Here is a 26,491-nt window from a genome sequence, read left to right on the forward strand (position 1 = left end):
AACTATATTTGATGGAAAAACTATATTTTGAAATCAATACCTATGCTTATTGAAGTTCATTTAAAAACAAAACAATTTCAAATACTCAGTTCTATTGTCTATAAAAAGACAACAGAAATTTCAGAAATGAAACTGTCTCTTCCATACTCAAAAGCGGTGCAAAAATACTTTTTAGGTTGTGAGGTTATTTTTTGCTCTTGTTCTCAGATTCTGACCACTAAACCAGCCTCAAGTCTTATATATTTGTTTATCCTACCTTCGACTCAAGTGGTTTTTTTTTAATTATTTTTATTCAAGTAAAATTAACACAGTGTTCTATTACTTTCAGGTGTAGTTTTAAGTGTACAATTCTATACACTTCTCAGTGTTCATCAAGATAAGTGTACTCTTAATCCCCATCACCTATTTCACCCATCCCCCCCAATCTTCTGCAATCACCAGTTTTTTCTCTATTTTTAAGAGTCTGGTTGTCTTTTCCTTTTTCTCTCATTTTCTTTTTTGTCTTTTTGTTTGTTCATTTGTTTTGTTTCCTAAATTCCACATATGAGTGAAATCATACGGTATCTGTCTTTTTCTGACTGACTTATTTCACTTAGCATTATACCATCTAAGTCCATCCATGTTGTTGCAAATGGCAAGATTTTATTCTTTTTTATGGCTGAGTAATATTCCATTATATATATAGATATAGACATCTATCTATCATCTATCTATCTATCTATCTATCTATCTATCTATCTATCCATCCTCTAGCTAGTTAGCTAACTTCCCTATCTTCTCTATCCATTCAGCTATTGATGGCCATATTTGGGCTGCTTCTGTATCTTAGCTATTGTGAATAATGCTGCAATAAACATAGGAGTGAATATATATTTTCAAATTAGTGTTTCTATCTATTTTCTTTAGGTAAATATCCAGTAGTGAAATTACTGGATCATATGGTAATTCTATTTTTAATTTTTTGAGGAACCTCCATACTGTCTTCTATATTCTTGAGCTACAACTGGTAGTAGAAAGACCACCACATGATATTTCAAATACCACCCCCCAAAAAAAATTCTATAAAGTCTTGAACACCATATACCTATTACAATTCCAGTACCAATGGTCAAAACAATTTCATCTGGAATTGTGTTAAAGTTAATGGAACATTCCAGATTAATCCATATCAACAGCAGTTAACCTAGGTTATTTGAGGATGAATTTTAATTTTAGAATAACTAAACTTGGGGAACTATTTCTTCTGAAACAGGTGAATCTAATAAGGTGAATCTAATAACAAAGACTTGTTTGATTTCTTAAGAAATGGCATGATATATAGGAGAGAACATAGGATTTAGCTAGACTTGCATTTGAACTCCAGATTTCTCTCAGTTATGTGATCTTAGCCAAGTAACTTACATTCCAGGTGTTCACTTTCTTCTCATTAAAATGTCATATTAACAATGGCGATATTTGAGTGTTGGGTCCAGGTGGTACCTCTACCAAAGCAAGTGTGAGAACCAAAGAACACCTTGCAAAGGCTTTTTATTTTTCCCTGCTTTACTCACAGATGCATTTTTTAAAAAGATTTTATTTATTTGACAGAGAGAGAGTGAGAGAGAGCACAAGCAAGGGGAGACACAGAGGAAGAGGGAGAAGCAGACTCCCTACTGAGCAAGGAGCCTGATGTAAGACTTGATCCCAGGACCCCAGGATCATGACCTGAGCCAAAGGCAGATGCTTAACTGACTGAGCCACCCAGGCACTCCTCACAGATGCATTCTGATAGCAGTTCCCAAAGAAGGGCTCAGAAATATTTTAAGCAATGCCACCAATAATAAGTGAACGGATTACACCCAAAGGTATGACTTTGTAGAGAGGACTCATTCGGATGTATAAGCTCTGGTTTACTTGCTAAAAATACCACAGGGACCACTTCACTCGGGTACAAGACTAACAGCAGCAGCAACAACAGCTACCATATGGATGCACACACCACTAGGATGAACGGCTTATTACATGAATGACGTAGATTAATTCATTTATTCCTCCCCAGCAATCAACGACATGCATGATCTATATTTGTATCTTACAGCCAAGAAGGTGAAATCATAGAGATTAAGAAAATTTCCCAAGGTCAAAAACTATGACTATCAGAGCTGGGATGAATGTAATGTAAATGTTAATGGAATTACTGAAAGAAAAATATCTATGTTACAATTCTTCTTTCTCCATTGTGTGGTTTCCCGACAGCGGGTGAGGGTCTGTTACAGCTCCGAAACACGGGAGAAAACGTAGCAGGGCATGTAAAGACAGTGTGCCTCCGTGGAGTCAGTCTGCAGGTGGGCACAGGAAGACTGAAACTCACATTCTGAATATTCAAGCTGACATCCATATGCCACACAGCACAATTCTCAGGGGCCTACTGTATATATTGCTATGACAATTTTGTTGGATTGTGGTTAATAATTGAAAATTAGTCTTTCCAAGTGTGAAAATATCCTGTCTCCAATGGGTCAGAAGTGTTACAGATAGGACGCTGACATTCAAATTAAATTCCATTTAACATATCCCATTTGAATGACTCTCACTGAAGTCAAGCTTTCCAGGGCATGAGTTCAGGGACGAAGAGTAGCTAGGGAGCAGCCATAGTCCTCCAGCTGGCTTGCAGTTACCAGTTATAGTTCTGGTAGAAAGTGGGGAACCAAAGATGGCTTCCAGCACAAAGCAAGTTTCAGAAATAGGTTGATGAGGTTGCTGGGCAGGTGCAGCTGTTCTGCACTTATTTGGATTCACTTCTGTTATTCAACACCAGAAAAGCCCAAATGCAACTCTGTCACTGCCCTGCCGTGTTTACAGGCTGATGTCCGAGCCCATAGCTTTGTCTTTTAACCTGTAATGGGTTATGGAAATATCTAGATTGAACTTCAACTTTAGACTGTCATGTAGAGGAGGAATTCACCCAGCTGGGATCAGAGTGGGATCAACAATGGGATCACCCATGCTCAGCCTTGGGAAATTTGTTGACTCTCCTAAAAGGAACAACATTCAGGAACATGGTGCAACTATTTAATTTACTCCGGGCAAGGCACTGAAGCAAGTCTCGAGTTCCCACCCTCGTGGCACTTGCATTCTGTTGGGGAAAGGCAGGTGGCGATAAAGCGATCAGAAAACATGATCACGCCATATGGTGACTAATACTAAGACCATGAATTCGGGTGAGGTGTCAGAGTGACAGGGTATAGGTGAGATCGGTGGTCTCAGAAATGCTTTCTGAGAAGCTGATATTTTTGCTGAGTTGTGAGTTATCCAGAGGTGCCAGCCATGCTGAGATTTGGAAGAAATCTTTACATTTGCTGTTGTCTCTGCTAGGAATGAGCCTGGATTAATTAAGATACAGAAAGAAGATGGTAATGTGGCTGCAAAATGGTGAATGAGGTGAGAATAGTAAGAAATTAAGGCACAATGGTACCAGGCCAAATCATCTAGAGTGGAGCAAGCCAAAGAAGGAAAATGGCACGATATTTTAGGGGAGAGACAAAGCCACTGGAGCGTTTTAAGTGTAGGAGTGATAATATCGGATTTGGGTTTTTACAGTCTAATTTTGATTGCTGTGAGGAGGAGAGGTTTTAGGGCAATGAGGGTAGAAATAGAGATACCATAGGCTTTTGGAGTGTTCAGGTTGCAGTAGACACGGGCAAAGGTGCTTTGGGTTAGAATGTGTTCTGGAGGGGCACCTGGGTGGCTCAGTCAGTTAAGTGTCTGACTGTTGGTTTTGGGTCAGGTCATGATCTTGAGATTGTGGGATCAAGCCCCGTTTTGGGCTCCATGCTCAGCAGGGAGCCTCCTGGAGATTCTCTCTTGTTTTCCATCTCCCTTCTACCCCTTCCCCCTGCTCACACTTTCTCTCTCTCCCTCTCTCTCATATATAAATAAGTAAGTAAATAAGTAAGTAAGTAAGTTCTGGAGGTAAAGACTTGCAAGGACTTGCAGATGGCCTGGACCTGAGGGTAAGGGAAAAATCAAGCTCTCCTGGGATTTTGACTTAAGCAACCATGTGTTTTATTGAGTTGGAAAAACTGGTCCGAAGAAGAGCTGAAAAACTGCTCCCCATAGCAAAGGTTCAGGAAGAGCTCCCCCTTGGCCTCACTGAGTCGGAAATGCCTACTAGCAATTCCAGGGAAGATGGCAGCTGAGTACGTACATGGGCACAAATGTCTCCATCCTAGAGGTCAGTGAGGTCAGAGCTGGAGGTAAATATTTGGAAATTTGTGAATCATTGGTCATGAAATTTAAAGTTGTTCTTCGTGGTTGTTGTTAGAGGAAGAAAAAAATGATGAAGAGAGAGAGAGAGTTCCCATTGAAAACCATGGTTTGAGCTGATGGGTCTGGAGGTAGCTCTTCATGGTGGCAGCTCTCCAAGCTCTGTCAGTGTCCCACCCAACCTCTCTGGTACTTTCCCAGAGCTGATAACTGAAAATGAGAAGAAGTTTCCTTGGACACACTGCTCTGATAGAACAGTGAGCTTCCTTGTGAAAATGTCTCCTCCCGTCCTCCTACCAGGGGTGCAGACTTCCCATCTGGCCCAGGGACTGGAACCATCAGGCCCACAGGCCAGCGAACACACCTTACCTGTGGGGCATGACGTCCTCCCTTACCTGCATCTTCATCCCCAGCCCCCAACAGGTAGATGTCTGGCTGAAATTGACAACAAGATACCAAGGGACTCACCATTCAAAGTCCCAGTCGGCACAGACACAGGGTTCTGAGACCACTGTCCCTGAGGAGTCTCGGCCCAGGGCACACTGAGCTCCTGGCTTGCGTTTCTTGAATATTTTCCTTTCTCCCATGACACAGGGCTCCCCCTTAGAAAGAAAGTCCATAGTGAGAGAGGCAGAAAAACACAAAGGAGATGAAATAAGCCAGCTTCTCTATAAGAAACGTTAGCCTTTTCATTCTGTTTTGGTCACTCTGCGTAGCAATCTCTTTCCCAGTAACCATTCAGGAGTCTCAAGGGCAAAAGGGCCAATCTTTTATTACAAGAGGAACATCATAGGGCTGTCCCATCACTACCCTTCACCCACCCTAGCCAATGATGTCTTCTTTATCTTGTTTCTTTTCCACCTTCAGAGAGAATGCAAAGATTCCAAGTCATCTTCACAGATCTCCAAATTGCCCAAATGACCTCAGCATAAATTCTAGTGGAAAAGAACCCACTTCTGGCATAGTTTTCACACCATCTTCAGAATAAAACCAAAGCTGGCCCCAAAAAATTCCCTCTCTCTGATAAACAACCATGCCCAAGTCCTTATTCCCAAGCAAGGGCAAAAAGAGGAGAAGCTGCCACAAATTACATGAACCCAATGGTTCTGAGAATGCAGAAGTCTGTTTATGCTGCATAGCAACAAATATCTGCCATTTCTAGAGCCATTCACCCTCATCCCTCACCCTTTCTCTATGGTCCTATTTCCAGTGCTTTTGGGGCTCTTACTGCAGCCTGGCCTGACAAATGGTTTCACCCTCCCCACTGGAAGGTGGGGAGATAATGAAACCATTAGAAGGTCTCCAGGCTGTCTGGGCTTATTTCTCCATAGATAGAGCTAAAACCCCAGCTTATCATTGTCACCTCACCCCTAGGCTACTCAGTGACCTCACTGGGTAGATGGGGATCCCAGGGTGCAAAAGGGTCATGAAATACCATCTGTCCATGCTGGACCTGGATGTGTGGACTCCAACCCTTCCCCCTAAATCTACTATTTTTTTTAATGGCTTTCTACCTTCCACCTCTAAACAGGAAGGCCCAGAGATGACCAAACAGGGCTTGTAGAAGCTCCTCCCCCTAGAAGACAGTGTACCCCTACCCTCTGGGGTACCTGGTTGAGCAGGTGCCAGGTCTGATAGTCCTCCTTGGTGCAGCGCCGGCTGAAGATAGATTTGTAGTCCACTTTTACCAACTGCCATTCAGAACGGAGGCTGAAGTGGCCAAAAACTCTAAGTATTTAGGGGAGGCATGGGAGAGACAAGCAGAGAAAGCCCCCAAGTCAGTAACTAATGTACAAAGACCAGAAGGAGAAAGGACTGAATTGCAGCCTAGACTCAACAGGTTCTTCCAAAATGAGGTCTTTGAAGGTCACCAAGGACAAAGTCCGCCATTTATATAACTCTAGCCAATTGACATGGTATTCACAGTGGGTTTAAAAGTAGCCTTTTTTTCAATTGCAAAAGTAATAGATGTGATTTATAGGAAGAATTGAAAATACAGAAAGATATGAAGGAAAAAATTCACCAAATGGTTCAAAATCTTCCACCCAGATAGAACTGTTGTGCATAGTTTGACATGTAGCCTTCCTGTTTCACCTTAATGTAAGCACAGTATTTTATCTACTGATGTCTACTGACAGGGACTCAGTTTTCTCATCTGTAAAGTAAATTGTATGTGTGTACGTTGGAGGAGGGTGGATTAGCTTATCTAAAGTATGGCTGCCAGTTCCAAACTTCTGACTAAATCTAAGTGTGTTTTAGTTGAAACCCCCATTGCTTAATTCACATGGATAACATCTTCCTTCCCCCTTCCCTGAAAAATCACAGTAGCCTCATAAAAGGAACTCATATTTATGTATAGTAAAGAAGCATACCATCTGTGTGATTTAGATAATCAATACTGACCTTTTCAAAGCCCAGAAGTTGATGGCCCTGTAAATATGAATGATCAATCATTTCTAGAAAAATAGAAAAAAAGACTGATCATCCATACTCCACTCGGATGGCATGTCTTGTAATTATGACACAAGACATCTATCATAGTGCTGTAAAGGGGAGACCAATCACTCTGGGAACCTAAACCAACAGAAGCCTTTCAAGGCATTGGATGGCTTCCATGTGAGCAAAACTTAATCATGTTTCCAGCCCTGGATTCTCCTCTCCCCACAGCCAGATGTTCCTACAGTGACACCTAAGAGACTAACTCTCCTCAAGGGACAGTCCCTTCTGCTGTCTGAAGGATGAGCTTGGACACTTTGGGAGGTGTGAGAGCAGAATGAAACCATGAAATGGACAAAGAAATGGGATCGTTTTGTAGATTGTACAACTTATATTACACCTTAGGAAATGCCTTTTAATGTTTTATCAGTTTAAAAGTTAAATTTGGCTTTTTAGAGTGTTGTCTAAAAGAAGATTAAACGGACTTTGAGGTGAATAAGTCATGGGGATAAAACGCACAGCATAGGGAATACAATCAATGATACCATAATCGCGCTGTATGGTGATAGATGGTAGCTACACTTGGGGGCGTAGCATACCGTATGGAGATGCTGAGTCACTATGTTGTACACCTGAAACTAATGCAGACTGTGTGCCAACTATACTAAAAGAACAAAACCAAAAACATATGGTCTTTATAAGAATCTTAGCTCAGCACTGAGTAGCAGAAGCCATGGGGCTAGAATATCCTGGGTTGTGTGGACAAAACCATGTGAAGCAGAGTAAATGTAAGCACCCCCCGCCCCCAGCTTCTCTTGGTTCTCCTTCATTCACGGTGTATTCAGTGATCTCCAAATCCAATACATCTGTACCAGGTCACCACTGAGGTACTTCTATCTTTTAGTCTCAATTCATCTCATGGAGAAGTCAGGAGTCAGGCCCTTCTAAATCTCTAACAAAGCAGTTATATCTTAAAATTTTGCTTGTTTGAGGAGAAAGTTATATTGAAACATCGTCAGAAGAAACAAACAAACAAACAAAAAACAATGGAAGGAGACTTGGAAGAATGTCTTCTCCCATCTATATCCAGCCCATCTAAATCCTTCCACATTCAAATGCCACCTCCTCTACTCATTCTTCCCTGATTGGAGTACTCTGAGTAGAATTATTTTAGTGATGCCAAACCAAACACTTCCACCTACTCTAAATAGTTTACAGTTAAATTTCATGGATCACAAAATACATCATGTCCGATTAGTCACATTCCTTTCTATGAAAGGATTACTAGGCAGACAGAAGAAGGAAATATGAGGCACATGATTTACCTGGATATCAGCAAGGCATCTGCCAGGGTTTGCCATAATAGTCTTGAAGAAAAGATGAAAAAATATGAGCCAGGTGCCAGTAAAATTATGTGACTGAACAGTACCTAATTAAAGCATTAAAATCAACCAGGAGGGAGGGCGTGAGTAGTCAGCTACAAGGTTCTGCTGTCTGCTCTTTCCTGTTCATCATTTTTATTAATGACTTGAAGACATGAAAATAATGGTCATCATTGGAAATCACATTTCCTGATGACACAAGCTGGAAGAAACAGTCAATATACTTGATGGCAGAATCAGGACCCAAAAAGGTCTTGACAGACTGAAGGGAGAGAATGAATCTAATAACATGTGGCATCACAGAGAGAGATGTCAAGTCCTCCCCCTGGCAATTACATAAATATTGAATAAAGGAAATAATGCTTGATGCAACTCAGGTTAAATAATAATAGTAGTAGTAATAATAAAAATAATAACATGGCAGCTTAAGACTTTTCATACACAATGTGATTAATATAAGTAAATACCTCAGAGAAACCAAAAATATTTAAGATGATCTTAGAATGCATTAATTACTGCATTTTTTATATTACCTAGAATGAAAGAGGCAATATCCAGGTCGATTTTACATTAACTAGATCACGAGGAAAAATTGTACTTAGTTTTGGATGTCACCATTCGATCCCCTGAAATTTTAAATAAAATAAAAATATGCATTCATTGGCCCATGTATATCTATTATGGAGAAATTACATCTATTTTATCAGATTTTTAAAGGAGTTCACAGTTCCCTAAGCTTAAGGACCACTGAAAAAGGGAGTAATAAGATGATGTACTAGATTGAATAGTGGCTCCCCCAAGGGACATGAGCATGTTCTATTCCCTGTAACCTGTGAATGTGACCTTATCTGGACCTTTGAAGACATAAGTTAAAGATCTTGAGATGAATCTATATTCCAGAAACTACAAATCACTCTTGAAAGACACTGAAGAAGACAGAAAAAGATGGAAAAATATTCCATGCTCATGGATCGGAAGAATAAATATAGTTAAAATGTCTACGCTACCCAGAGCAATCTACACTTTCAATGCCATCCCGATCAAAATACCAATGACATTTTTCAAAGAACTGCAACAAACAGCCCTTAAATTTCTGTGGAACCAGAAAAGGCCCCGAATCGCCAAGGAATTGTTGAAAAGGAAAAACAAAGCTGGGGGCATCACGTTGCTATACTACAAAACTGTGATCACAAAGACAGCATGGTACTGGCACAAAAACAGACACATAGACCAATGGAACAGAATAGAGAACCCAGAAGTGGACCCTCGGCTCTTTGGGCAACTAATCTTTGACAAAGAAGGAAAAAACATCCAGTGGAAAAAAGACAGTCTCTTCAATAAATGGTGCTGGGAAAATTGGACAGCTACATGTAAAAGAATGAAAAGACCTCGATGTGAGACAGGAATCCATCAAAATCCTAGAGGAGAACATAGGCAGCAACCTCTTTGACATCGGCCACAGCAACTTTTTTCATGACACATCTCCAAAGGCAAGAGAAACAAAAGATAAAATGAACTTGTGGGACTTCATTAAGATAAAAAGCTTCTGCACAGCCAAGGAAACAGTCAAAAAAACTAAGAGGCAGCCCACGGAATGGGAGAATATATTTGCAAATGACACTACAGATAAAAGATTAGTATCCAAGATCTACAAAGAACTTCTCAAACTCAATACATGTGAAACAAATAATCAAATCAAAAGATAGGCAGAAGATATGAACAGACACTTTTCCAATGAAGACATACAAATGGCTAACAGACACATGAAAAAATGTTCAAAATCATTAACCATCAGGGAAATTCAAATCAAAACCACATTGAGATACCACCTTATGCCAGTTAGAATGGCAAAAATTGACAAGGCAGGAAACAACAAATGTTGGAGAGGATGTGGAGAAAGGAGATCCCTCTTACATTGTTGGTGGGAATTTAAGTTGGTACAGCCACTTTGGAAAACAGTGTAGAGGTCCCTTAAAAAGTTAAAAATTGAGCTACCCTATGACCCAGCCATTGCACTACTGGGTATTTACCCCAAAGGTACAGATGTAGTGAAGAGAAGGGCCATATGCACCCCAATGTTCATAGCAGCACGGTCCACAATAGCCAAAGTGTTGAAGGAGCCGAGATGCCCTTCAACAGATGACTGGATTAAGAAGATGTAGTCCATATATACAATGGAAATTACTCAGCCATCAGAAAGAATGATTACCCAACATTTGCAGCAACATGGAAGGGACTGGTGGAGATAATGCTAAGCGAAATAAGTCAAACAGAGAAAGACAATTATCATATGGTTTCACTCATTTATGGAACATAAGAAGTAGGAAGATCAGTAGGAGAAGAAAGGGAAGAAGGAAGGGGGGATAAACAGAAGGGGGAATGAACCATGAGAGACTATGGACTCTGGGAAACAAACTGAGGGCTTTAGAGGGGAGAAGAGTGGGGCATTGGGATAGGCCAGTGATGGGTATTAAGGAGGGCACATATTGCATGGTGCACTGGGTGTTATACGCAAGTAATGAATCATGGAACTTTACATCAAAAACTAGGGATGTACTGTATGGCAACTAACATAACATAATAAAAAATTATTATTAAAAAAAAAAAGAAATCATCCTGGATTATCAAGGTGGGCCCTAAGGACAAGCATCTTTATAAGAGATATAAAGAAGGGAGACACGCAGAGAGAAGGAGGCCATGTGAAGAAGAAGCGAAGACTGGAGTTCCATGGCCACAAGCCAGTGAACACCAGGAGCCTCCAGAAGATGGACTATGCAGAGAAGAACCTCTTCCCTTCCCACTAGAGGCAATGCTGCTCTGCTGCCACTTTGATCTTGGACTCTGGCTTCCAGAACTTTTAGAAAATTAATTTCTAGTTGTTTAGCCAGCTAATTTGTGGGATTTGTCAGTAGCAGTCACAGGAAATTCATACAGATGGTGATATGACTCAAGACCACTTTTCATCTCTTTGGTCAAGAAGTGGTGTGAAAACACTGGCCGGTTAACTGGGAGATGACGTGGGAAGGGGCAGGGGAGGGGAGACTAACAAGTGGGAACTCAGGAGATCTCTTGAGTATAAAAAAAAACTAACAAAATGGAAAAGTGTGAAAGTTTACAAAGTGTGAGAGAGCTTTCAGATGGACAAACTTGCCCACAGAGGAAAAGAATGCTCAAGACCGAGTAAACACAGAACCCTAAACTCAGGCTTACCCACTTCCCAGGGCTGCTGAGCAGGAGGCAAGCATCCTCCAGGGGCCCAGCCTCACTGACCCAGACATTCTAAGGATGTCCGTCATATTGGTCTTCCCAGTTCTCTGGGTTCTCTGTTTCTGGGCTCAGACTGCTCAATTCAGAACTGAACACAAAAATAGGGGCCCAGTTAGGACTTGTGGACTAACCTAGACTCTCCTCTCCTGCAATTTTTCCAGGCACATCGTTTCATCTAGATTTCTTTGGCTTCTATCCCAAATGTCCTTACATGGTGTTTCCCAGGTCTTTGCCCAAATTGTAAATTGATATGCTAATATTTTTACTAAGGAGTGTGCAAGTTTGCTCTCCCATGTGATCACTTTAATATGCCATTTAAACATCTAGTGTTAGGATTATGAGCTTTGCTCATTTTCTCACTGGACCCCAACTAAGATCAGGGGAGCCCAACTAAAACCCCTTGGCAACTTTCAGACATTAATGTACTCCCCATTTCCCCACAGATTATCAATTCTGGGAAGAAAAATGCTCATCATTGGCCCCCTCCTGTGGGGCATAAGAAACTGATACACGGTCTCTCTTTTGCATGTATCTGACTTCCCTAATTCCGTACAATACTGCATTCATTCACAGCTCTTCTGATTAGAGCCCACGGAAGCCAAGGAAATGACAGAAATGCAGCAAACTTAGCAGGAGATAAAATAAGGACTAATTTAAATTCAAGCATTTCTCATCCCTTTTCATAACTACTCTTAGAACAGATGTTAACATTCACAATAAGATTTGTGAAAGTGAGAACCCAGCAGAGAAACCAGCGTGACCATCATGAGAGGCCATGTCCGTCACTTTGGGGTGATAAGCATCCACGAGGTGGATTAGGGATAGAGAAAGCCCAGACCATTTCTAATTAATAAAAAAATTTCCCAAATAAAAGTTTCTCATCCATTGGAGATGTTTCTCTAAAGTTACAAAGCTCATAACCAATAAAGTAGGCACAGCATACTCCTCCCACTTGTGGTACATTTTTGGGGAACAACATGGTTTACATGCCAATTTAATACGAAACCCGAGAAAGGTAGGGTGGAGGAACCAAAGACATGGATTATCTCTAAAAAGATATTGTGATTCCCAAATCAGGTGCTACTTCTTGCAGAAAGTTTTCTGTGACTGTTCCAGCAACATGAGCTCTTTCCTCAGAAGCTCAAATGGTCCTATTATGCCTCTTCCAGAGGTTCTCCACTGTCTGCATCAGAATCACCTATAGGGCTTATTAAATATAGATTGTCTCATACCCAGACTTGTATGTTTTGAGTGCCTGATTATTTGAATTTCTGAAAACTCCCTAGGTGATACTGATGCTGGTCCCAGGACCATCCTTTAAGAAACACACTTCTAGACCACTTACCTAGAACTTAATTCTCCTATCTTTGGTCAAATTTGTGTCAACCAATTAGAAAGCTCCTTAAGGCTGGGAATGCTCCTTGTACTTCTTTGTATGCCATATGGCCTTTCGGTAGATGCTTGACAAAGAATAGGTAATTAATTATTGAGGAACAAGAAATTTTAGACTGTGGTTTCATTCTCAAGTCTTTGGCAAAAAAAAAGTTAATTTCTAGCACGCCCAAATCCACTACCATCCATAGTTTCACTTCCTTGCAATTACCAAGATAAACTAGTTTAAGCTTGTTCTATGGAAATGCATTCCTAGTCCCCCTTCTTAACTTTATGTGTATTTTCACCAACATAACAAACCCCTATCATGTGAGATAATGTATGGGAAATCTTGAAAATTCCAATGGACAACAAATGTTCATTACCATCACCATAATATTGCTGGAACCCCCACAGACTCATACCCAAGGCCATTTTTACAGGTCTGGCTCAATATCCCTTTTTCAAGGTATATACTAACCTCAAATGCAGGGCTTTGCCATGTGTGTGTGTGTGTGTGTGTGTGTGTGTGTGTGTGTGTGTGTGTGATATTTGATACACAGCCTTGGAGAAAGTAGATACTTCCTACATAAATACAAATGATTGTCTAGAAACAGGTAGCCTTCCTTTTAGTTCCCTTGAAGAAGTTCCTCCCAACCACACAACAAAATTAATGAATTCTCTAAGCCATTTCTCACTATATGGATTTTCAGGAAAAATCAATTAAAATTTATTACTTCTGTTTTTCTTTTTCTTTTTACCTTGCCACCTGGATTTTTTCATGAGAGTTTTTGGCTCCACTTAAGATTCAACTTCTTGGGCTGTATAAACCTAAGAGACCCTCTATTTCTTTCTTTAAACTCCTTTGGTGCCAGTAGTCTACACTACAAATATAACTCTGGTCAGACAGTGTCCTCCTATGCTCTTGTGCTATTACTTGACTTCTACCATACAGATGGTCTGGGCATGGTGGCAAGAGTATGAAGCAAAGAAATGAAGACATCTTTCCCTAATCCTGGTCTGCCACTAAATTAGCTAGGTGACCTTGAGCAAGTCACTTCATCTCTCAAGCCTTCAGCTTCCTAATGGAAGATGACTTTGATCAGTGACACATATACTCCAAGGATGGGATGCAGAAACAGTCTAGGTGGAATGTAGCCCTTTCGAGATAATTTTCAAGAGTTTATTTTCTTTCACTCCCTATGTCTACCTCGAGGTGTACAAGCCATCTATCTCCTGGTGACCCCATACACAAAGGATTTATCTATTAGAGTCATTCATCTTTGTCTCCACTGGCACTTCTTCCATATAACAGATGCTCATTAAATAGTTCTGGGTTGATTAATGGATAGAATTAATCTATCAAAGTCATTCACTTCTTCCAAAATTGGGGTAATAGCTTTACCTGCCCTTATTTTCTGGGCCAAAGAACATGGTTGAGCTGCATGTCCTTTGGGATCTAGAAAGACAAAAAAACAATCTCAAGAGAGTAATGGCAGTGGCTTCTCTGTCTTTGTTATCCTGGACTGTGATCGAATTTCCACAAACAACTATGATTTTCTGGGACCCTAACTAACACACCTTATCTAATCCACAATCCAGACTTGAGTGAGCCTTTTGGGGAGGGGAGTGATTAATCTGAGGGAGGGAAGTAGTTCACAAAAAACTTCATTAGAATTCCATACACACCAGGGGTTAGCTACTCATTAATTAAATGATTTCAAAGGGGATCTTGGTATATAATTGCTATAATTTAGGTGGAAACAATGCCACACTAAATGTAATTAGAGGAGCAGCCTCTGTAAAGTTGTTTTTCTCTTTATAGGAAAGCAATTTTGGGTCACCCGATTCTCCTCTGCATAGTTCTTTTTCCCCACCTCCAATTATATCAACCTTCATACATAGTTGTAAAAGCCAAGAGAAGTTTCTAAGAGAGAGTGGTTGATCACAGTCCTTCAGAGAGGAAAAGGACAAGGATTTGTTACAAGAAAGTCACTTTGCAAAAGAAAGAATAAATGGTGCTTGCGGAGTCAGATTAGGACTTTACTGAAGACTAATTTTTGAGGGAACATTTGATCGAACTCACCTAGGATGATACTGTGTCACCCTTGATCTGCCCCAGAACCACCCCCTCTTTCTCTTATTTTCTTGAGGGACTCCTGTACCCGCATCCTCAGCTCTTCTAATCACCAACTCCCCCACTTCTATCTGCCTGAAGAAAAACTTAAGAGAATAAGGTCAAATCTGACCATGTCAGTTCCTTCCTGACTTTCCTCTCCCTGTGGCTGACTAAACTGAGTTCTCAGTCATCAGGCTAGAAACCTAATTCAACACCTTGTTTTTGCCATGCTCTTCACTCCTTCATTCTCTGCCTAACCCAACCCATTGTAAATGTCACCACCTCTTAGAAGCACTCCTCAGATATTGCAAGTCTAAGTGATCTCTCATTCTTCTCAACTTTTGACTTCCTGTGTGAGCAGATGGTGACCTTCTCCTACAGAGGCAGAGGATTTTCCTCAGTGTCTCTAGCCCTCTGCTTCAGTGACACTATATTCTCTTTGCCTTCCTCTCACTTCTTTAAGTGTACTTCTCCCCCACCTCTCCCTCCTCCCATCTCTGACTGTTATAATTTAAGCCTTCTTTTTCTCAATTCTTACACTTGACCTTGGCAATCCTGTTCATTTCTGCAACTTCAACCTCTATGTAGAAAACTCCCAAGGCACCCACTATTGTCCTTGAACTCTCATAAGATCTAGTCATGAATATCATGCTAGGACCTCTGCATTTGATTCAAAAGCCACCCTGCAGTACCTCCATCTACCTTTGTAGTATTATCTCCCGCTACTCTCCAATGCTACTTCTGCTCAAACAGAATTCCATTTGTTCCAACAAAGGCAGCATGATTTCCTAATGCCTGCTTTTCCTCTGCTCAGAATGCTGTTCCAGCATCTTATCTTGTCCAATTCCTACTCATTCTCCAAGTCTCAAGTCAAATAATGGGCAGGGTGATGGGAAATAATGGGTTAGGGTGAAAGAAGGGGAGGAAGAGCTTTTCAAATCTAAATATTTCAGAGTGGCCATTTTTATTTCCTCTTTAAAAAACAAAACTACTCTTAAATAAACCAGGGTTTTGTTTCCAAATATATGAGGTTTTTTTTCCTTTATTTTCTTTATCATCATTCTATTTTAAAATTTTTATCTAATTATAACATTTAAAGAGAACATGATCTCAATTATATCAGCTCTTTCTAATTAGTCCAGAATTTCCATGTGGCCCAGTGTATGATCAATTAAAAAAAATTAAATGTTTGCTTAAAAAATACATATTCTCTATTTGTTGAGTGGAGGGTCACATACAGGTCTTTTAAATAAAGCTTGCTAATAGTATTATTCATCAAAATCATACCAACTTTTTGACTGCTTGGCCTATTGGTTTCCATGTGAAATTTATTAAAATATTCCCCTATGATATTACAAATCTTCCATTTCTCCTTGAGTTTTTGTATGTTTTATGCATTATGTAATCATAACACTATACAGGTTTTGAGATTATTCTATCTTCTTCATGGATTATTCTCTTTAGTTTTAACTCATGCTAACTTTTTTTTTTATTAAAGATTTCATTTATTTACTTGTCAGAGACTGAGAGAGTAAAGCAGGGAGAGCAGCAGGCCGAGGGAGAAACGGGCTCCCCGCTGAGCAAGGAGCCCTATGTGGGACTCAATCTCAGAACCCTGAGATCATGACCTGAGCCTAAGGCAGACGCTTAACCAACTGAGCCACCCAGGCGCCCCTCGAATGCTAACTTTTCTATTATGCTCTCCCCGATCCTCCCTCTTTCTGCATTCCTTTCCTTAGGAAGAAAAAATAAATATCTCTTTCTTCTGAATTCTGGTAGCATTTTTTTCTGTATTTTGCATATTACTCTTAGTACTTCCAATAGGAATCAAAGTGCATATACTATATACATAAGCGTCTTATCCTCTTTGCTAGATTTTAAGCTCTTGAAAGTTTGCAACTTACATACGCTGTACCTTCCACATCATAAGTGCTTGTCATATATTTATGGTCTGAGAGCCAGTAGAATGAAGTAGTCAAAAACAAAGGTATTGGCATCATACAAGGCAAGGTGTGAGTGCCAATCTCGGACCTATAGAAAGTTCCTTACATGTATTAATTAGACTTCAGTTTCCTCATGTGCAAAATGAGGATAATAACAGTATCTAACAGAGTTCTGAGGTTTGAATGTGTTGCATATATATAGTGTTTTGTATAAATTAAGAAGTAAATAATTTTAAACAACTATTAATATTTTTATATAATAGTATCTAATTATGATAATTTACTTTATGTCCTTTGTTGGATGCCTAAGAGCTTTGTGGGCAGACTGTATGCTGTATGCTTTTATATCCCCATGATCTCTACTACAAGACTGTAAACAGTAGGTACCCTAGTAAAAGTCAATCAAATAACAATAATAATTAGAAATACTAATAATAGTGATCATTTTTGAACACTTATAATCTATTAGCTACTTTGTATGGATACCTCATTTATTACTCCCATTTAATTGAAAGGGAAACTAAGGCTCAAAGAAGTTAAATAATTCATCCAGAAAGAATTAAAGAGCAAGTAGTTGTTGGAGCCAGTCCAACTTAGGCAGTTGCTGCTAATATAACACAGTTTCAGCACCTACTTTTAGCAAGGCCCATACCCCTCTGTAAGTGTTTCATGATTCATTAACAATCATTTGACTGCACAGTTTGGCACTGAGGTATGGGCACAGAGATCTTCTTAGCACCAGCTCATTATAGGCTACTTGCACAAAAGGCAGAAACCCCATGAAATATATAAAACTGAAAGCACAGTTGGAGGAAGGAAGAAAAGAGAAATCTGTAGAGAAGATGTATCCAGAGAGCTTCAATTATGACCCAATTCATCTCAAGGTCTAAAGCATCTACTAAGTGGGCAATTATGTAGTTGAACCTGAACTACGACCACCTTTATTGGTTCCATCTCTAGCTGGGAGTCCATGGAGGCATGGAAAAGGACAAACAGAATTATAAAGTCTTAGTCATCCAAGGGTCCTTAGGGATGAACATTTGACCCACCCCCTTCACACATAGGCTGGGGAAAACAAAGCAGTAGCCTGCTCAAGAACACAAAGAACTAAGATCCAAGTATCCTGAAACCCAACTCTTCTTCCCACACTGACTGCTTTTCATGGGAAACCTTTGCAGCATGCAGGCTGAGTCATGGTGCGCCATGTAGAATGGTAGTGCTATGAGTCATTACTTGGTGGAACACAGAGAAGACTAGAGGTCATATCTGGGACTATAGCATTAAAGGAAGTCTTTAGCCAAGACTCACCTTCTGCATTTTGCTGGCTTTTCCTTCAGGCTTCCATGTCTAAAGGATGCTCTGGATTTTCCAAACTCTAACCTGCCAATCTGGAACTACAGATGTGTGCTCCAGCTTCTTTTAAGAGAAAGGATTTTCTTGGATTTTTTAAGATGTAGCACTTTCCTTTGTACACTTTATTGAATCAAATGAATCATCAGAATGACATAGATAATGATGTCCCTGGTTTCTGGGGAAGTGAGCTTCCTTTTCTCCAAAGACAGCTTAGTTGTTTTCACTAAGATAGGTGAAGGTCAGAGATTCTAGGGTGATGGAGTCTAAGATGAGCTTCACAGGGGGCTGGCAAGCTAGAGGGCAAGCATAAACCTTCAATTTATAAATGGGGGAGAACCCCCGTGGGTCCCAGGGAAGAAGAATTCTCCCACCAGTCCAGGTACTACCTCCACATTGACATGTAGATAAATGTGCCCCAAATCAAATCTTCTGCAATGACCTCATCTGGCTACCTGCAATTTCCCCTATTGACACACTGGATTTATTTCTCATTCCTCTAAGTAAACAGTTAAACCTGCTGTGGATTCCGGTGAGTCACACACCATCTTCTCTGCCACCTCCGTCCAGGACTCAGAATTAGCCATTGCTAGGAAACCGCAAATCCCAACTCAGTCCTTTTACTCAGCCTTGACTCCTTTCACTGGGTGGATGTCATTAATTTGAGAGTAAATTATTAGAAACCTGGAAAACAGTTCTGAAATGCCTGCAGATTTATGATGAAGTCATTTCACAAAAGGTCACAGGCAACCCTGCTATAATTAAATCTTTCATTAATTTTTAAAATACACAATAACTTACAAATGCATCATAAATTAACCAGATGACCTTGAAGAAATTATTTAGAGTATTGCTTCATCAGAAGACACTATCTAGCAATTTCCTGAATTTTTATTTTATGAGTGGGATTTGTCTATTTTCCATTCTGGTCTTTGATTGTTTTCCAGTAGCCTGTTTATTTGAAATGATTTTGTATTAATTCACTCAGAGCATTAGTTAGCACTGAGAAGTGACAGTGGGTAGTTAAGACTCTCCCTTCCTTTAGGTGATAGCCTCGAAGGTACAGTAAGTGTGACTCATACAATCACCCAAATATACTTAAGTGTAGCTCCTGTCTTTCATTATCTGGGAGATACTTTTTTTCTCATGTACATTTTTATAAATGATTTCCATTTTCTCATTATAAAAAATTAGAAAACTATAACAATGTATAGATGAGAAAATAAAAGCCCCACTGGAGGTAACCACTCTTAATATTCTGTGAAGGTCCCTTCTATTCATTCAGTGCTGTTCTTTCTCAGACTAGGATATAAGCAATAATCAGAAACCACAGCCAGGGTTGGAACTGTTGGAAGTTAAAGGTTCCCTGAGGTTTATGGCAAGCTCTCTCTCTCTCTTTCTCCCTCTCTTTCCCCTCCCCCTCACCATGTGCACCTCCCGAACCACCATCACCACCATTAAAAGCTCATAATTAGATTATAGAACAGATTCCACGAAATCTAGACCTTAAGTAAACTTCACACAAAACTGATCTTTCTTCCATAGGGTGCAGAAGAGGCTTTAGAACACAAACTTCCCATCGGCACAGTCCTTGACTGTCTTGCCTTAGCCCAGTTCTTGGAACTCTTAGAACAGTGTCTATCTTGTAGTGGACATTCTATGCCCAAACAACAGGAGGCATCCTGTTGAATAAAGAACTAATAAATGTTCTTGTAATAGGGGCTTGATACATGTGGATCCCTGAGTCCTTTTCTAAATATCTAGTTCTCTCTAGAAGGCCAAGGCTCCCCATGCCTCCTCTTGCCTCCTGTTCCATGAGCCTTCCTCTCTGCTTCCATGGGCCAGCTGCTGAGGACCGATTTAAAATCAAAGCAGAAAGAGCTGTGTTCTGGGAAGGCCAGCCATCAGCAGCCCACAGTTGTCGGTCTCCAGAAATTCAGGCTGCATCCTTGGCTACTGGTGTGTGTCCATGCCACCTGATTGTTTTCCCATTAGGGTGTAGATGGGCTTAGCGCTAAAGGAGGTCAGCAGCTGCGGCGGGATTGTACTGAGTGAAAGTGAGACAGGAATCAGACCTTAATAGAAATAGACAGGGGATCAGAAGCAAGGGATCCTGCAAGCAGAGCCCATCCCCGCAGCATGATGCCCCGATCTGTGAGATGGTGGACAGAGGCAGGGATTAGAAGGTTTGAAAATGAGTTCTGGAAGAGGCAGAGAGTGGAGGGGAAAGTAAGAAAGAAACCAAAAGTCACTGGAACCAACAAGACAAAGGGAAGAAAGCTGGGTTTTTACAATGAACTTAGAGAATCATTCTATGTCCAAACAACTTCAATTCCTTTCTCAAAACTTAATAGGCTCCTTCCATGGGTTTGAAGTTTAAAGTCCATAACAGTGGGTTACAAACTGGTCTGTGAACCTGTGAATGATGAATCAGGAGTTGGGGGGGAAGAAGAGGAATCTAAGAGATGGAAACAAGGGGAGAAGTTGGACATTCAAGGCAGGAGGAAATGTATGGAAATCAAAAGAGCTGGGAGAAAGGAGGAGTGCCACCTGGTTTTTCCCATGACATCACATTTCTCAGTCTCTTACTTTGTGTCAAGTCCTCAAGCAGAGGATAAAAGGAATCCTAAAAAGCATAAAATTCAGCCCTTGCCTTTAAATGTTTGCAGTGCAGTCCAATGGTATTCACTTGCAATGCATCTGCTGCGCACGAATCATCCGCAAGCCTCCATGTTCAGGGCTCTGAGAAATGACCAATAAGACAGGTGGAAACCCTATGCATCTCACAGACTGAGAAAAAGACCTCACAACCCCACTGCAGAGATGACCAATATGTGCAACACTCAGAAAACAGTGCAAAAATAAAGACAATGGCAATTCGCCATGACCCAGTCATCCCACTTGTAGGTATGGAGCTCCAAGAATTCTATGTAGGCACTTGGAGGCATGTGCAGAGATAGAACAGTACTGCTGAAAATAGTACAAAACTAGAAACAACCTAAATATCTATTGATAAAAGAATGTAGAAATACACTGTGTGTATTCCTATCATGACAGAATGCCATATAGCATTGAAAGCGTCTGGACCAGATAGATATGCCCCAAGATAGATAATATTGAGTGACAGACCCATGTAGGAGAATGATAGCACTTAGATAAATTATACACTTTAAAAACACATAAAGCAACACTACATATATTTCTGTGGATAATTAAATACGTCCTAAATGTATCAATACACACCCTAGAAGGATATGCATCAAATTCACGGCAGTCACTGATCTGTGTAGGGAATAAGGGAAAAGGATCTGAAACGGGGCAATAATGAGAAGGCTGAATCTCCTGGGATTCCCTGTATAGTCATTTAAAAAAAATCTGAAGCCAAAGTCATAGCGTGTTAATATTTATTAATTCCAGGTGGTTGGTACACTGGTGCTTATGAGATTATTCTTTGTACTTTTTTACTGCGGTTTGAAACTCTCAAAGAGAACTGCAAGAAAAAATATAGGTATGAAATTGTGGCTGTAGAATCTATTGTGGAAATCACAAATTGAAAATCTTACAGGAGCCAGGAGGGCAGCTTAAATGGACCATGATTGAGCTGAAGCACGGGAGCAGACTCACGTGCATCAGGTGAGAGGCGGGGCATGAAAGAGCATGCCCAGCCCAAAGCAGGCAGCTGCCATGCAGCTCTAGAAAGCTGTCAGACTACGGGCATTTGGGTTCAATGCTGCCAGATGTTTCCAACTTGGCAAATTTGGGCTCCATTAAAAAAAAAAGTGCAGACAAAACTAAATACACCTGTGAGCCAAATCCTGCAGCTTAAGAAAGAAATTCAGTGAAAGGGAATGAGAAAGAGCTGAAGGAATTGAGGAGGGCTTCCCAAAAGAGGTATCCTGCCTGTGTGGCTAGGATAAGAAATGAGAAAACTTCTACGGCATTCCAAATGATCTGCCTGTTCAATCTTTCATAGAGGAGTGCAACTGGAGATGTAGGTGGTGCGTGGGGGAAGTTTGTAGAAACTGGGTCAAAAATTCAAATTATATTTGTAGTAAGTTACCATACATTAAGCTTCATGTGCCTTCTCATTCAGGGTCCACAAATTACAACCTGTGGGAAAAATCTGGCCTGCTCTCCATTCTGGAAGGCCTACAAGCTAACAATGGTTTTTACATTTTAAATTGTTGGGGAAAGAAAAGCAAATGAAGAATGGTATTTTGTGACATGTAAAAATTGCATGTAATTCAAATTTCAGTGTCCATTGGTAAAGTTTTATTGGAACACACTGATGACCATTGATTTGTATATAGTGAGTGGCTATGGCTCTTTTCACCCTAGATCGGGAGTCAAGTAGGTGCAATCAAAGGCCCTGTGGCCAGCAAAGTCAAAAATCTTTAGGAAAAATCTTCGTCAACCCCTGTCTAGGGGGCCAAAGTTCTTCCCTGAAAGTGACCCATTTCTTGCTCATGAGACGACAGAGACTACAAACATCTCTAACCTCCTCCTTTGGAGATTATTTCACTTAATTCCCATATCCGTGTCAGGAAAGCCAAGCTCAGAGGGAGAGCAGGTGAGGCTTCTAAGATCACATGGATGGTAAGTGGTACCCTGAGCGCTCTCCCCAAAGTGTGGAGCTCCAACACCCAAGCTCTTGGCCACCGCTCCATCCCACACAGCAGTTTGTTGGTCAAAACAAGTCTTTTCCTTCCAGGCTGTTGCCAGCCTCCCACACGTCCCAGTGACATGCAGCAGCCCCTACGCAGGCACACATGCTGCTTGTGTGTTCCTTGGCGCAAACAGGATGGTGCTTCTGGGATGATGGAAGTCGGCTGACAACGTGAAGGATGTGAACCCAGCAGCGGGCCTGAGAGGCAATGACTTCAGAGTTCCACTGGATTTACCGATTACTCGAATGACTTACTTTGGGCAAAGGGGCTCTCCCAGCAAACAACAGAGAATTGAAAAACAGATCAATGGAAGCAGCGCTGGTTCATTTCCAACGACTTTATCGGATGCAGTTACTGGAGGCTAAACAATGCATTTATGCTCCAGGTTGGGTCTCTGTGTGGCGCAAAGGCTAGATTTGAGGGCACGTTCCCTGCTAAGCATGTGGTCACAGTCTCTTAAGTGGAAAGAAGGTCTTCATTTTTTTAACCTCTGCATCTTCAGGGTTTGCATAATTTTCTAGGCAAAATGTTATCTCTCCCCTTCACTATGGCTATTAGTTCTGCTGGTGGAACAATGGATCAGAGATTTATGCCAATTAGAACTGGATTTATCCAGAGAGTCAGCAAGGCAATTGGCCCTAGACAATTTGCTGTAAGCATCTCTAGTCTTCCTACCACTCACTCTCCCCTCTGCAGCCCAGGCACGGTCTACTATTCCATGTTTGCTCATAATGCTCCCTCTCCCCTTCTCTTCAGAGCCACAAAGACTTTTCTAGCTATTGTATCTTTAATCCCTTCTTTGATATCCAATGGCAACTACAATTTATCCCATACCTTCCAATTTCATTGTTCTCCAGGTCTAGCACATGTTCGTCATATCTTTTCAAACAGGCTGTGTTTGAGTGGGTCTGCTGTGCCTTGGTGTCTGGAGCACAGTGGCCACCCCTCAATACTTAGTGAATAACTAGCATCCCGCCACTCTTGCCCCCACACAGCATGCTCCTTTACTGAATGAACCTTGGTGAACACCAGTACCTTCCCTCCAATTTCAGCTCTGAGCCTGATGTTTAAAATTCACATTCTTTGCTCTCAGTTTACCTCTTCCTGAACATGTGAGCTAAGCACTGAATTTCTCTGAGCCTCAATGTCCACATCTGCCCAGTGATAACCACCTGATGTACCTGGTGGGGCTGTTGGGGGAAATCTATGAATAGAATTTGGGAAAGTGCTCAGATACCTGGAGCAAAAGAGGGTGTTGGACAGACACAGGTTGGTAAGAAGATACTTCTTACTCCCGGCAAGAAGTGTCCACTTTCTTCCAGGGATGCAGGACTTGCCTCTTGGTTTCATTGTTTTTTCCCCAGAGAGGCTGCCAGGTTCTCCCTGGCTCCTGTAAAAGATCAGCTAAATCACAGCCAATTGGTTCAAATACCTCATATCAAGAAAGAATTTCAAATGTAGTTTTGAGGATGCAGGAAAGCAGTGTTTTTACACCTGATTCCACATCTGAGGCACACCAAAAAGAGCTTTCCTTAAAGGGCTAATTTGGGGGCAAATACACTGAAGAGGCCCAAGTGTGCCAGCAGCACAGGATCTCAGCTAGAGAGCTGCTGCCTGAGATGGCAATAGTCCCTCTGGCTTGTCAATCATCTGGCCCTGTTCTCAGCCTTAAGTAATAAGAATGGTCACATTTCACAATGAATTAGGCTAGACTAGATGGTTCCTGCCAAGGAGATGTTGAAATAATAACATTTGAAAAGACAGTGGAAAAAAGATCAATGAAAGTGAGCAAATCTCATGCCTGCAAGCTGGGGACTGTCTCTCTCATACAAATTCCCATCGAGCTAGTGTTGGAAGGTACCATGCTGCCCAAGCACTGGCCTCCAGGAGAAGTGGAAGCTGGTGGACTCTTGTGAAAGGTGGAGGAAGTCAGGGATCACTCCCAGGAGGGTCCCCATTCTCTAGCTGCCCCATTGTGCCCATGCATCATTCCACCCCTTGCATCATCATCCTCCATAGACACCTCAGAAGGTGTCTGCACACAGAAGGCTCTGACTTCAACCCAATCCCTACGTCCCCATAACTTGCAACAACTGGATTCTGATCAAAGCACTTCAGAGTCCGGGGAAGTCACTGCAATCACAACGGTGGTAAGATTATTGGGGACGGGCACCTGGGTGGTTCAGTTGGTTAAGTGTCTGCCTTTGGCTCAGGTCATGATTCCAGGGTCCTGGGATCCAGTTCTGAGTAGGGCTCCCTGCTCTGCAGGGAGTCTGCTTCTCCTTTTGCCCCTCTTCCCACTCGTTCTCTCTCTCTCCTCTTTCTCTCTCTCTTTTGCAAGTAAATAAAATCTTTAAAAAGAAAGATTATTGAGGGACCCTAAAATGCACTTGTTAATTCATCCACTTATTCATTTAATCATTCAGTACATAAATGCCATTAAATCCTTAGTGCAAGCACAAAACTGATAAACATATGGCACCCAAAGAACAAGATACACAAAGATCCTCCCTCATAGAACTTAAAAGCCATTTATGTGTTTACACACATACACAGGCATGTCTGTCTGTCTTAAGGGCAGATGAAGGTGAAGGAGGAAGTTACCAAAAAAAAAATGTCATTTTCATTAATATTTATTGTTTAACACATTGCAAGGGAAAACTACTTAGGGTTAAGACAGCATATGGCAAGGGGATCCCCCACGTGATCTGATGAGTTAAAGAAGGTGTGCTAGAAGAGCTGATCCCTAAGCTGTGACCGGAAAGATGCCTAGAAGTTTGGTTGTTCAAGTGTGGAGTGCAAGCACCTTCCAGGCAGATACACAAAAACCTTGAGGCAAGAAGGCACCAATGGATCAGAGAAACGTGGTCAGAATCGGGGGGCCAGAAATGAGGTCCCGGTCATGTGGTCAGTGTAGATGTTTGTAAGCCGTTCAATGAGTTTGGACTTTATCCTAAAGGCAATGGACAGCTTTCCATGGGTTTTGAGAAGAGTGGCATTACCATTCTCCATTTCAAGAACATCACTTTGGATAAGGTCAAATTCCTAAACACAACCTAAGAACCCTCACAGTATCAATCCCTTGACACCCAGCCATGCGCTCTTCCACGGCTCTTTGTTTTGTTTGTGTCCTTTGTCTTGAAATCAGTAATTTTTTTCAACAAATAATTACTGACTTACTACAATGTGACAATTTCCCTTTCAGGAGGAGTACTGAGGTCACAGTACTCAAGAAAAGGGTTTAAATTTGTGCTTGCTTTGAGCTTATATTCTATTACCTATTAACTGGCTTTCCACTGGTAAACTGCTATTGAAATTTCAAGACCTATTCAACTGACACTTTTTTGTGTGCGCGAAGTCTTTATTTTCTTTTACGCATATCCCGGTTACACAACTAGGGTTCTTTGATGATTGGTGTATCTCCCTCCCCCAACACACTGGCCAGTGTTCCTTGAAGGTGAAAAGAATTGTATTTATCTCTTTAATTCCCTCTAAAAGAGTCTGAAACATATTAGAAGCTTATTACACAATTTTTAATAATGAACTATGTATTATTCAGAGCTCTCCAGAGAAACAGAACCAATAAGATATGTATATAGAGTTGAGCCTTGAATAATGCAGGGGTTAAGGGCATTAAACTTCTGCACAGTTAAAAATCTGTATATTACTTTTGACTCCCCCAAAACTTAACTATTAGTAGTCTACTGTTGA

General features: G+C 41.1%; 1 protein-coding gene across 1 annotated transcript in view; it reads right to left on the bottom strand.

Annotated features, from left to right (window-relative positions):
• SORCS3 (sortilin related VPS10 domain containing receptor 3) overlaps positions 1 to 26,491 on the bottom strand; it is a 568,094-nt gene that overhangs the window by 43,347 nt on the left and 498,256 nt on the right. Inside the window, exons 15-16 of the mRNA XM_057308491.1 lie at positions 5,856 to 5,973; positions 4,714 to 4,847 (exon numbers count right to left, since the gene is read on the bottom strand). Coding sequence (XP_057164474.1) covers positions 4,714 to 4,847; positions 5,856 to 5,973 — 252 coding nt within the window. The remainder of the gene's footprint in view (positions 1 to 4,713; positions 4,848 to 5,855; positions 5,974 to 26,491) is intronic.

This window comes from Ursus arctos, unplaced genomic scaffold (assembly GCF_023065955.2).
Source record: "Ursus arctos isolate Adak ecotype North America unplaced genomic scaffold, UrsArc2.0 scaffold_7, whole genome shotgun sequence".
NCBI lineage: Eukaryota > Metazoa > Chordata > Mammalia > Carnivora > Ursidae > Ursus > Ursus arctos.